Source organism: Dreissena polymorpha, chromosome 11, assembly GCF_020536995.1.
Source record: "Dreissena polymorpha isolate Duluth1 chromosome 11, UMN_Dpol_1.0, whole genome shotgun sequence".
NCBI classification, from domain to species: domain Eukaryota; kingdom Metazoa; phylum Mollusca; class Bivalvia; order Myida; family Dreissenidae; genus Dreissena; species Dreissena polymorpha.
In genome coordinates this window covers 17,090,914-17,104,538 of record NC_068365.1, presented here as the reverse complement: position 1 = coordinate 17,104,538, position 13,625 = coordinate 17,090,914, and the positions used below count along the sequence as shown (strand labels likewise).

At 36.4% G+C, this 13,625-nt stretch overlaps 1 protein-coding gene across 4 annotated transcripts in view; it reads left to right on the top strand.

The window, feature by feature from the left end:
- The window catches only part of LOC127851040 (bifunctional methylenetetrahydrofolate dehydrogenase/cyclohydrolase, mitochondrial-like), a 40,192-nt gene that overhangs the window by 18,370 nt on the left and 8,197 nt on the right, over positions 1 to 13,625 (top strand). For 3 of the 4 annotated variants that reach the window (XM_052384500.1, XM_052384497.1, XM_052384498.1), the window contains exons 2-4: positions 5,688 to 5,917; positions 7,878 to 8,065; positions 9,985 to 10,127. In XM_052384500.1, the coding sequence (XP_052240460.1) occupies positions 5,823 to 5,917; positions 7,878 to 8,065; positions 9,985 to 10,127 (426 nt within the window). In that variant the 5' untranslated portion in view covers positions 5,688 to 5,822. Of the gene's footprint in view, positions 1 to 5,157; positions 5,180 to 5,687; positions 5,918 to 7,877; positions 8,066 to 9,984; positions 10,128 to 13,625 lie in introns of those variants that run through there. The other variant, XM_052384499.1, reaches the window with a different exon arrangement.

Here is a 13,625-nt window from a genome sequence, read left to right as displayed (position 1 = left end):
GAAGTATGTTTACATGTAAATAATACTTATATTAATATTACAACCAGCTTTTCACATCTTGGCATTTTGACACAGTACTGGGTCACTAACTTGCCGTTGGAAGACATAATGGACTATCGATAAACGTTGATGGCACAGTTTTGCTTTCAAGATGAGAAAACAGAAGTTTCCAAAATAGTATAGTGTCATGATAGGAAGGACATCGATTCATTATCTAACCACAAATGTTTGCATTACTTGGCCAGTCGGTATGGAAATCATTCTTGAAAGACTGAATAGGCTACCGAAATTTGCCGACAGTTTGACTTCAATTTTCTAGTGAAAAGTTTTGTGCTTAAATGTTCCATTTATAAGAAGCACAGAGATTTGTAAAGACCTGTGACATGCGAAAATGAGTATTATGACATATACTGCAAGCGTAGGTATAGCCCAGCCTGCACATCTTGCGGCCTAATCAGAAGATAACTAATTAGACCACGAAACCTTGTGTGATTTATAGTGGACAGCACAGCTCCTGACCAGACTGCCACGAAACCTTGTGTGATTTATAGTGGACAGCACAGCTCCTGACCAGACTGCCACGAAACCTTGTGTGATTTATAGTGGACAGCACAGCTCCTGACCAGTGATTTATAGTGGACAGCACAGCTCCTGACCAGACTGAGCATGAGCTAGAGCTAGCATAGAGCGCCATAATACCCATTTTCGCATAACGCAGCTTCTGAATGTATTATTTGTATATTTCAAATGAAAACTGCGTGTTAATCAAATATTTACAAACCTTATATTTAGATGTGATAATTTTTATGTACAAACATTGAAGTGGGGTTTGAATATACATGCACTTTATAACGCACATTTCAGGCGGTGAATATGCAACTAACAAGTGATAAAAAAAAATAAAACTTTGTTTTTAATTGTATTATTTAAAAACGCAATTTTTAGCGAGGCTGTTTTTCGGAGAAAACCCGAGCTATTGTCATAGCCAGCTCGTCCGCCGTAGGCGTCATGCTTAAACCTTAACATTGGCTCTAAAATCAAAGTGCTTCCACCTACAATTTTTGAAACTTCATATGTAGATGAACCTTGATGAGTTCTACTCGCCACACCCATTTTTGGGTCACTAGGTCAAAGGTCAAGGTCACTGTGACCTCTAATATCAAACGTTAACATAGGCTCTAAAATCAAAGTGCTTCCACCTACAACTTTGATCTTCATATGTAGTTGCACCTTGATGAGTTCAACATGCCACACCCATTTTTGGGTCACTAGGTCAAAGGTCAAGGTCACTGTGACCTCTAATATTAAACTTTAATAAAAACCTTAACATTGCCTCTAAATCAAAGTGCTTCCACCTTCAACTTTGAAACTTTATATGTAGATGCACCTTGATGAGTTCTACACGCCAAACCCATTTTGGGTAACTCGGTCAAAGGTCAAGGTCACTGTGACATCTTAAACTAGAAATGGCGCGGCAGAGGCCGACGCGTATCCCCACGCCACATGTTTGACCCAGGGGTGCCACAGGGTTGGTAATTGGGCCATGCATAGTTGAGATTGACCGTATTGTCATAAGAGAAGTTCAGTATCAATTAGAAGTGAATCGGTGTTGAAATGAAGAAATTATAGTAAAAGACTTTAATAAAAAAAAAAGGATAGTAAAAAAAATCGGCCTCTGCCGCGCCATTTCTAGTTTAAGATGTCACAGTGACCTTGACCTTTGACCGAGTTACCCAAAATGGGTATTTTTACTTTTACTTTTAGTAAAAGTTCTACACGCCAAACCCATTTTGGGTAACTCGGTCAAAGGTCAAGGTCACTGTGACATCTTAAACTAGAAATGGCGCGGCAGAGGCCGACGCGTATCCCCACGCCGCATGTTTGACCCAGGGGTGCCACAGGGTTGGTAATTGGGCCATGCATAGTTGAGATTGACCGTATTGTCATAAGAGAAGTTCAGTATCAATTAGAAGTGAATCGGTGTTGAAATGAAGAAATTATAGTAAAAGACAATTTTGGGTGGGTGTGGCCTATTACATGTATGGGCAGGGCGCCCCAGGGTTGGTAATGGGGCCATACATAGTTGAGATTGAAGGTATTATCATAAGAGATGTTCAGTATTAATTTGAAGTAAATCGGTGTAGAAGTGAAGAAATTATAGTAAAAGGCAGTTTTGGGTGGGCGTGGCCTATGTGGGCGGGTCGTCCCAGGGTTGGTAATGGTGCCATGCATAGTTAAGATTGACAATATTGTAATAAAAGAGGTTCAGTATCAATTTTAAGTGAATCGGTGTAGAAATGAAGAAATTATAGTAAAAGGCAATTTTGGGTGGGCGTGGCCTATGTGGGCTGGGTGCCCCAGGGTTGGTAATGGGGCTATGCATAGCTGAGATTGACCGTATTGTCATAAGTGAGGTTCAGTATCAATTTGTAGTGAATCGGTGTAGAAATGCAGAAATTATAGTAAAAGGCAATTTTGGGTGGGCGTGGCCTATGTGGGCAGGGTGCCCTAGGGTGTGTAATGGGGCCATGCACAGCTGAGATTGACCGTATTGTCATAAGAGAGGTTCAGTATCAATTTGAAGTGAATCGGTGTAGAAATTAAGAAATTATAGTAAAAGATAATTTTGGGTGGGCGTGGCCTATGTGGCCGGGTAGCCCCAGGGTTGGTAATGGGGCCATGCATAGTTGAGATTTACCATATTGACATAAGAGAGGCTCAGTATCAATTTGAAGTAAATCGGTGCAGAAATGAAGAAGTTAATGTAAAATAACATTAAAAAATGAGTGAGAATCTCTGACCCGGCCCCGCCATAACCCCCATAACTTTTGACCCAGGGGTCAGATCGAAATTCCGTCACTGTCACCATCGCACATATGCTCATAGCTACCATGTGTGTAAGTTTCAAGGTTCTAGTGCTAATAGTGTAGGAGGACCAGGTGGCCAAGACAGACGGACAGACAGACAGACGCACATCACCACAATATCCCCACTTTTTCTCCGAAAAACATGGGGATATAAAAAAAAGAATCTCACAAGCTTTCGCAGCCGAGCGTGGCACCCGTTAGGGGGTCCTCTTGTTTGACATTATTTTAAAGTAAGGATATACGTTGAATATCTTTTTTTAAATATATTTCGTGTTTAAATTTAGCTTCATATTTGTACTCATAAGTGGAGTGTGGATCCTGTATAAAAATTATGGCAGATTGTAAATTACTGTTATTTTCCGCGTTTATTTTTTTCAAGCATCTCACCCCTGTAGACATTTAAAAGTAAGTAACATTGGTGTTTGCTTATTTCCTAACTGTTCAATTGGCCTACAAATAATATGTCGAACTTCATGTCCTGTTGACTTAAATATTAAATACATTCAAAGAGCAAACAACTGCAGTGTCTTCAGCGCTTTGATTATTATTTGTCTAATGTATATTTTGCATTTCATTATTCAATTAAACTGACAGCTGAAAATTGTTACCGAGATAAAAAACAAAGAGGTATTATAAATTTTGTTAACTCTTTCAGTGCTGGAACCAAATTTTGAAGGCCTTTGCAAACAGTTGGATCCAGATGAGACACCACAGAATGTGGCATCTCATCAGGATCCAAACTGTTTGCTATTCTGATAGTATTCTTTGAAAAAAAAATCGAAGAAACTGCTAATTTTAGAAATTCAGCATACAACATTTTTGCAGACGACAAATTTCCCAGCATGCAAAGGGTTAAATAACCAGACATGTGTGTGCAGCCAGGGGTTGATGACATCAAGATGTATGTTGGAGGTTGTAAATGGGTTGATAACATCAAGATGTATGTTGGAGGTTGTAAATGTAGGTTATTAACCGTCAGGACAGTACTACTATGTGTATCTTATTATAATTGATGATTAAATGGTTTGTGCTCATTACAGCATGGCTACAAATGCTTAAACAAATGGTTCAAGAATGTAGGTGAAAGCCACTTTTATTAGAACACAGACTGAGTCAAGGAAATTAATTTTACGTGTACAGTTTTGAGTTACTTGGTGTTGTGTGTGGGGAATTGATTTATTTGTTGTTTATTTTCTTCCTTATTTTTGTATAGTACCTTAACTTAAAGTGTATGACAAAACATTTGAGTTAGGTGGAGTCAGGTGCGTGTGATATCATTCACAATTATTAGTTTTACAATTTTATCTACAGATGTTTCATTTCATATGTTTTGGTTGAAATTTTGTTTATTGTAATAATATTTTCTGATTAATTGTGATTTAAAACCTTCAATGTGAAGAAAAATAAGTAATTCAGACCATTAAAATAAAACATTTGAAGTTGTATTATTCACATAAATTGTTTTATACATTTTCCTGGTTTTCAGAAAATAGTGTGTAATGCTGAATTCAATCTACATTTAAATTCATGTAAAAAAAAATGTCAAATGGGTTTATAATGCCAATGGTTTACATCGGGATATATTATTTGTGCAAAGTAAATTGGTAATACCCATCTTATAATTCACTATACACTTAACATAAGTAATTAAAATAGCGCATGTTTTGTGTTTTGAAATTTCTAACCATATATTTTATGATCAACTAAGATACAATTAAGAACACCGAACTTAGACCAAGCTCCATTATTAGTGCGAAAGGAATTACTGGTTTCAGCACCCAAATCAAAATGTTGTACTGCTGTATGTTTTTGATCATATGCATATGATCAGCTCTGGCTACCAACTTTATGTTACTTCTGACCCAGCGCCAAATATATCATGTTATATTTTACACTGTTGTTAAGGTAACTCATAGGCCTACATGTATAAGGCTGGGTGTTCTTTTATGCATTGTATATATGTCTGTAAATACCCTGTACATAAACACATGTCACTATAATAAAAGATTATCTTATCTTATTGGTCACACAAACAGACACCGTTAAAGCTGAGCTTTGTTATGATGTTATTTATCAAAATTGAAACAAATTCAATATTTTATCATTATATTATAAAATGGAAATGTTTGAAACTTAAATGTGATAAAACCAATCAATTAATGAATTGAATTCAATAGTGTGACATTTGTAAATTTTGAAAAAAAGATGTTCAGATATTTGAAATGAGCTACAAACTCGGTTCTTAGTTAGGTACATTCATCTTTCAACACCAATTTGCGCTTGAGCTAAACAGACAATAAAACATGTGAAAAGTAAGTAAAACTTGTTGAAACATAAAACCAATTGGACATGTAATTTGAGTTGATTATATGTATTTTAATATGACATATGAAGGGATCAAATAAGTATTACTGTCTCCTTTGACACATTTTAAACTTTGAATTACCCAAGTTTAAGATAAGCACATTCAACTGTATATATAATGAGGCAGAGATGGAAATTAGCAGGGACCATATCCAACGGCTGCACAAAGTGATTGAGCCTTAAAATGAATTAAGAAATTTTAAAGGACAAGGATGGGCAACGATTGCCAAAATGTTTACTTTTAAGCCCAGTTGTGTGTTGTGGGCATGTGTCATTGTCAAACACAGATTGTTGTTTTCTTTTTAAAAAATTTAGCTTTTGTGAATGTCAATATTTTTTACCTGGTCATATGATAAACCCCTTCACTTTTTGGCCAAGGCAACTTTAAGCCATTGCTGGGTATGTAATTTTATGGTGTTGAACTGTTAATATACATCAAAATTCTTTTTATTCCAGTGCTTGCTGGTATCTTGGCATATTCACCGTCCTTCAACATCAGAAGAACCCAAGAAGCCACAAAAGTTTGGTTTGCAACTCAACAAAAGAAAATTGGATCCAATAACTTAAAGTTTAGATCATTACAAACTAAAAATGGCATTAAGTTTGGTTCGTCAGGCAGCTAACAGGATGGTGGTCCAATCATGTACCCAGGTTTCTTTACAACGAACAATCTCACTGACATCCAGGTATTTGTTTGTAACTACAGTATGTGCATTAACTACCTAATATGATGATGAATATTTTATTTAAACCTTATTTTGAGACTTGCCAATCACTTAAAATTACGTTAAGTGCATATGACATGCAATCCAACTTTGGTAGATATTTATACCCCATTACCATTGGTAATGGGGGCTATATAGAAGTCACTTTGTTGGTCTGTCCCAAAATTTCATCCCATCTTCACCAAACTTGGTCAAAAGTTTTATCTAGATGATGTCTAGGTCAAGTTTGAATATGGGTCAGGCCGGGTCAAAAACTAGGTCACGGGGTCAATTAGTGTGTATTAAACCGAAGGTTGCCCGGACCATAACTATGTCATTTATCGTTAGATTTTAAAATGCCTTGGTACATTTGTTCACCATAATGGGATGGTGTGTCGTGTGAAAAAAGTATGTCGATATCTCCAAGGTCAAGGTCACACTTGGTGTTCAAAGGTCAAATGCTTGTCCGGGCCATAACTTTATCATTTATTGTGAGATTTTAAAATCATTTGGCAATTTGTTTATCATTATTGGAAGGTGTGTCGCTCGAAAGAATTACGTCCATATCTCCAAGGTCAAGGTCACACTTTGAGTTCAAAGATAAAAATGGCCACGAATGAGCTTGTCCGGGCAATAACTATGTCGTTCATTGTGAGATTTTAAAATCATTTGGCACATTTGTTCACCATCATTGGACTGTGTGCCATGCAAAAGAATTACATCGATATCTCCAAGGTCAAGGTCACACTTTGAGTTCAAAGGTCAAAAATGGCCATAAATGAGCTTATCCGGGCCATAACTATGTCCTTCATTGTGAGATTTTAAAATAATTTGGCACGTTTGTTCATCATCATTGGATGGTGTGTCGCCCAAAAGAATTACGTTGATATCTCCAAGATCAAGGTCACTCTTTGAGTTTAAAGGTCAAAAATGACCATAAATGAGCTTGTCCGTGTCATAACTATGTCATCCATTGTCAGATTTTAAAATCATTTGGCACATTTGTTCACCATCATTGGACGGTGTGTCGCGCGAAAGAATTATGTTAATATCTCCAAGGTCAAGGTCACACTTTGAGTTCAAAGGTCAAAAATGGCCATAAATAAGCTTGTCTGGGCCATAACTATGTTGTTCATTGTGATATTTTAAAATCATTTGGCTTAAACATACCTATTGACGAGGTAAATTAAGTTTATTATTTAAAAAAAAAAATCATTTGGCACATTTATTCACCATAATTGGACGGTGTGTCGCACGAAAGAATAACGTCGATATCTCCAAGGTCAAGGTCACACTTTGAGTTCAAAGGTCAAAAATGGCCATAAATGATCTTGTCCATGCAAAAACTATGTCATTCATTGTGAGATTTTAAAATGACTATGTACATTAATTTTGTTCACAGTCATTGGACGGCGTGTCATGCGAAAGAATTCAAGAGTTCAAAGGTTGAAATGGCCATAAATGATAATGGCATAATAATTCTTAAAAATCGCCATAAATGAGATTATCTTGTTATGTGAAGACAGCATGCAAAATAGTCTGTGTCAATGGGGCACGTGGGGGTATACGTCACGTCTGTGACAAAGCTCTAGTTAAAAATTCCTATATGACATGTAACCATTTATTTCTAGCTCGTCTATTAACCCTTTACCACTTAGAAACATATTTTGACACATTTGTAGACCTATAGAAAGTTTATTTAATTAAAGACCTTTCTTACTAGATTCAAGTTTTTAAGGCTTTATTTCTAACCCTTAGATACTGATGAGCAGCAAACAGCATAAAACCTGAACAAACTGCGAGTTACTCGCAGGCTGTTCTGGTTTTATGCTGTTGACAAATAGCCATTGTCACTTTGCTTTTGATATCACAGATATCTGACAGCAAAATGAAGAATCAATATTACAGTAAAAATAGTGGAAGAATCACTGTAACATTGCAGATGTCTGACAGCTAAGGTGATCAACGGTACGGCTCTGGCGCGGGAGATTAAGGACGATGTTAGGGCTGAGATTGAGGAGCTGGTCTCCATGGGCAAGCGGCGTCCGAACCTGAGCGTGATCCTTGTAGGGGACGATCCAGCTAGCCTGTCTTACATCAAGAACAAGGTCAAGGCTGCCGCATATACAGGTCAGCGGAAAATAGGTTGTATGTGCAACATATGTTGTCTCAGATTAGCCTTTGCAGTCTGCACAGGCTAATCCAGAACGACATTTTCCGCTGAAACTTGATTTTCACTTAGGACAGACTTCCTTTTAAAGAAAAGAAAATAAAGTGGAGAGTTGTCCCTGATTTGCCTGTGCAGACTACATAGGCTAATTATGGATGACACTTTACACACATGCATAAAGCCCCGCTTTTTCAAAGCAAGACTCGTTAAGCTCACATTTTTTTAGTCTTTCTTAAGTCTATGTCTTGCAGCATGTGTGGTACGTCATGAAATGTGCATTTACAACTTTAAGCAAACACTCTACTAAAGGCTACAGTTTTAGTTTAACTACTCTGACAGCAATTGTGTGTGGGTCCGCTCACCCGAAAATTCAAATGTTAGGCTTCAGTTTGTGTCAAAAGGTTTACATGTAAACAATTCCACAATATCTTTAGCAAAGTGTCCAAAATATATCCAAGAAGTTGTGATGCCAGACCTAAGGGAGAGAAACCAGTTTAGACATCTTGGTAAATTTGTTACCTCCCTTTAAAAAAACAAAAACATGTTTAATGCTTATGAATAGTTTCTTCTAACTAGAAGCTAAATAGGACATTCTTGGAAAGCCTAAGTTGTTATTTTCAGTTCGAATAATAGAGACACCTTGCTAAAGATATTGTGGCATTGGGGATTTTACAATTAGAGTAAACATTTCAGTAATACTATTGCAATATTATTCTGTTTATCTTGATGTAAAAGGTAACTTAGAACTTAGCGAGGGGATTAGGGGAGAGTGAATGTGCAAGTCGGCTTAAATACAATCATTTGCATGCTGGGAAATTTGTGGTCTGCTAAAATGTTGTCTGCTGAATTTCTAAAATAAGCATTTTCTTCGGGGTTTTTTTCAAAGAATACTATCAGAATAGCAAACAGTTTGGATCCTGATGAGACTCCATGTTCTGTGGCGTCTCATATGGATCCAAACTGTTTGTAAAGGCCTTTAAAATTCGGTTCCAGCGCTGAAAGGGTTAATATCAGTCTGAAAACTCTAAACAGAACATTTACATTTAAACCCTAGACACAAAGTAAGTAAATTCGATAAGTCTTGGGGCACTAGGTTACTCAATTAAATTAGAGAAAAATCATATTACCAGTAACACTCGTAGCAAAATAAATTTTTCCCAGCAACATGAATCTTGGCATAATTTGGAAATGGTTATTGAAAAACCTTGTTACTAAGGGGCAGGGCAGTGTTTTTTTACCTGGCTATAGTGAAACCATGTGAACACTCTATAAGTCACATTTTTTGCCAATCATAATTACTAGTAAATTTCCTCTGAAAATTTGTTTAAATAATAGAGTGATATATCAGTCAAGTGTGAAAATGGTTCTGGTTCATTGACAAGCATAGCTTCCATGAAGGAAAAAAAAAATTACATTTTCTGGCCATTTTGGGAAAAATGCAATTTCCAGACAGAGAATTCTTCACCCAAAAAGTAAACTGATTTGGGGAAAACTAATTTAGTAAAACTCTTTATAATAAAGGGGAAAAAGATAATAAAATTAAATTTATATGAGTTGTTAGATGTATTTTAAATAAAAGTGAGATATAGTCATCATCAGACACTCTTTTTTAAAAATCTATTTGGGAATTGTTTGTCAAATTGGGAACTTTTCTTACTATTGTGATTTGGAATGGGTCTGTTTAACAGACCCATACATGTAGATATTGCTGGAAAATGCACGATGGCTATGTTCCAGGTGTAACTAGTGCGTTCTTTGATCAACCTGCAGTTAAATTCAAACCGCACAGGCTTTTCTGGGATGACCCTTTATGCACATGCAGTAAGCCCAGTTTTCCAAGAACATTGCTCAAACTGTAACCACAGTGACCATGTTCCAGGTATAACAAGTGAGTTGATCAACCTGCCGTCAGACACCAGTCAGGAGGCCCTTGTGCGGGAGATAGAACGCCTCAACAATGACCATGACGTGGACGGGCTGCTGGTGCAGCTTCCTGTGCCTGAACATATGGAGGAAAAAATGGTGAAAACAACATGTCAATAGACCCATGTGTTTGTTTGTGTCTGTGCGTACAGTGTCTTCCCTGATTTTCCACAGGCTAATCAGGGATGACACTTTCAGTTTATGATTGTATTTTTAGCGAGGCCGTTTTCGGAGAAAACCCGAGCTATTGTCATAGCCAGCTCGTCGTTCGACGTCCGCCACAGGCGTCGTGCTAAAACCTTAACATTGGCCATAACTTTTTAAATATTGAAGATAGCACCTTGATATTTGGCATGCATGTGTATCTCATGCAGCTGCACATTTTGAGTGGTAAAATTTCAAGGTGAACATCATCCTTCAAGGTTTAGGGTCGAAAAAACAAAGTCAAGGGAAGTAATAAGCTTTAAATGGACATAGTAATCTGACCTGCCCACGTATATATTTTTGTTAAATAAATCAAAGCGGCGCAGTAGGCAGCATTGTGTTTTTGACAAACACATTGTGGTAAAAGGTCAAGGTCATCCTTTACGGTCTACGGTAAAAATTACAAATTAAAGGGAAGTAATAAGCTTTAAAAAGGGAGATAATTATTCAATATTGAACATAGCCACTTTATTATATTTGGCATGCATGTGTATCTCATGGAGCTGCACATTTCGAGTGGTCAATCACAGTCACGGTAGTGGCTTTTAATTATTTGCTACTAAAAATAGAGATTTGTTAGAGACAATTATTTTCAAGGGAAGTAATTTATATAACTACAGGGGTTCTGAAATATGCTGTCCGAGTTGTCCGAGTCGTCAATTTCCCCTTCCGGACAAGCAGTTTTTGAAAGCTGACTTGTCCGGGGACAAGTAAAATTTCCGTGGTAATTTTTTTTCGAGAACGAAAATACTCTATTTTCCGAAAATCAAAAACGAAAGTTTATATAAATAGCTTATGATTAATCTGCTGACTAGCACACTTTTTCAACTGGAGGTAGGTTATTTTCCGATAATAATTATTTAATGTAGTAAACCAGTCCACGAGTATATATAGCAACAGCCAATCACGCATAAGAAAACAATTTTAATAGAGAAACCAGCACACATGTGTATAGCAACAGCCAATCACGCATTAGATAACACTTTTCGTACATTGTTAATGGCCGCATACATGTTCTAACGACCTGCATTCGATTTTTATATAATAAAACCACTTCAACGTCAAGCCATGACCCTAATCAGACCAATGATAAAATCAGTTTGGCGTCGGAAAAGAAGAGAAAAGCCAAGTATGAATATGATAAACATACGACGCCAAGCGGAAACGAGAATTTGTTGAGTCTTGGCTAATTGATTTTCCTTGGCTTGAAAACGTTGCCTATGTGTGTAAATGTAAACTTTGTAAGGAGTTTCCTTTATTAGCGGATAATTATATACTTATAATTAACGGAGATTATTTTATTTCAAGTGAATTGTCTAGTCATGTTGAGATTATTAAATATCCGAGATGGTATCATGTGTGACTTAAACGTGATCTTATTATATGCACATCTTGCTTGTATTTTTTGTTCATGTGAATTTTCTAGTTAACTATGTTTATAATTTAAAATAGAAGTTAACAAAAGTGTATGCTTGTATTATTTGCTTAATTAGTAATGACCTTTTCCTTTATTTATCTTAAAAGTACGGACAAGTACTTCTTTGGTACGGACAAGTGAATTTGTGGGTCTAACTTGTCGGTGGACAAGTAGACTCTTAAAATATTTCAGAACCCCTGAACTATAAATCTCATATTATATATTTCCTTACCAAGAATTGAAGTTCTTTTAACAGTTACTGTACAGATTTATTATTTTGATTATTTATATCTCAAATGATTGATTTGTCAAAAAAAAAAATAATGATATAATTATAATTTCTTTGATGTGGTTGTCAGTGATGTCTGACATGGTCATAATTGACTGCCAAACCCCCCCCCCCACCCCCCCGGTTGGATTGGACAAAATTCAAGGGAAGTAATAAGCTTTAAAGAGAGATGATTTCTATGCCTGCCAAATGATAAATAGCAATTTTATTTCAAAGAGGCGCAATAGGGGGCATTGTGTTTCTGACAAACACATCTCTTGATTTAATTATCATTTTCTACCTGTTTTAATTTGTGAATGCTTGTTGGATTGGACAAAATCCAAGGGAAGTAATAAAGCTTTAAAGGAAGATGATGGTCAATACCTGCCAAATGTTAAATAGAAATTTTATTTCAAAGTGGCGCAGTAGGGGGCATTGTGTTTCTGACAAACACATCTCTTGTTGGGTCACTAGGTCAAAGGTCAAGGTCATTGTGACCTCTTAAAAAAAAAAACTGACAAGCTTTCGCAGCCGAGCGTGGCACCCGTTATGCGGGGCTCTTGTTTATAAAAGGAGGTCTCTTCTAAACCAAGTCCATTCTAGGAGTAAATTTTCATCACTGATTAGCCTGTGCAGAATGCACGGGCTGATCTAGGACGATACTTTACACACATGCATAAGACCTTGTTTTCTCAGAGCATGGCTCATTTTGTGTGTTTTCATGGTTGTTGTTGTTTTCATGGTGGTTGTTGTTGTTTTCATGGTTGTTGTTGTTTTCATGGTTGTTGTTGTTTTCATGGTTGTTGTTGTTTTCATGGTTGTTGTTGTTCTCATGGTTGTTGTTGTTTTCATGGTTGTTGTTGTTTTCCTGGTTGTTGTTGTTTTCATGGTTGTTGTTGTTTTCATGGATGTTATTGTTTTCATGGTTGTTGTTGTTTTCATGGTTGTTGTTGTTTTCCTGGTTGTTGTTGTTTTCATGGTTGTTGTTGTTTTCATGGATGTTATTGTTTTCATGGTTGTTGTTGTTTTCATGGTTGTTGTTGTTTTCATGGTTGTTGTTGTTTTTCGTTGTACTTATGTGCTGTGCAGGTAGAAGCAATCCTGAGGGCCATTTCATAAACGATTGTACGACAATTTTAACTTACAAGAGATTTTTTCATCTTAATAAGTAGACGAACTAGCTCGCAATGCTAGTCAAATGTTTACGGCGCTTGAGATGCCAATGTAATTAATTAAGTACTGAAAAATTATAATCATATGATATGGACTTTAAAAATGAGGTTTCTTCGTAAAATGTATCGTATTGTAAATGTGTACTACAATGTTTATTGAAACGGTCCCCTGCACCATACTAACCTTCAATATTGTTAAAACTTGGGTCCGATTTTTTTTTTGACAATATCTCGACCATATTTGAATATGGTTAACCTAGGATTAAAAAACTTTGTCACCAGTACTAGTCTTTGACAGTGATTGTACCTAGAACTCATTTGAGCATTTATAGGGACCTTTTCACAAATTATGGCGTGTTTTAAAGTATGTCATTAAATGCTTTAAATTGATTACTGTGAACATCTGAACTAACAAGTTCCAGTATAAAACAAAAAATGAAATAAAAAAAATCCACAACCAGGCTTGAACCACTGACCCTTGGAGTAAAAGTCTAGCGCTCATACTACTTGGCCATCCATTATTACATATTACTGGG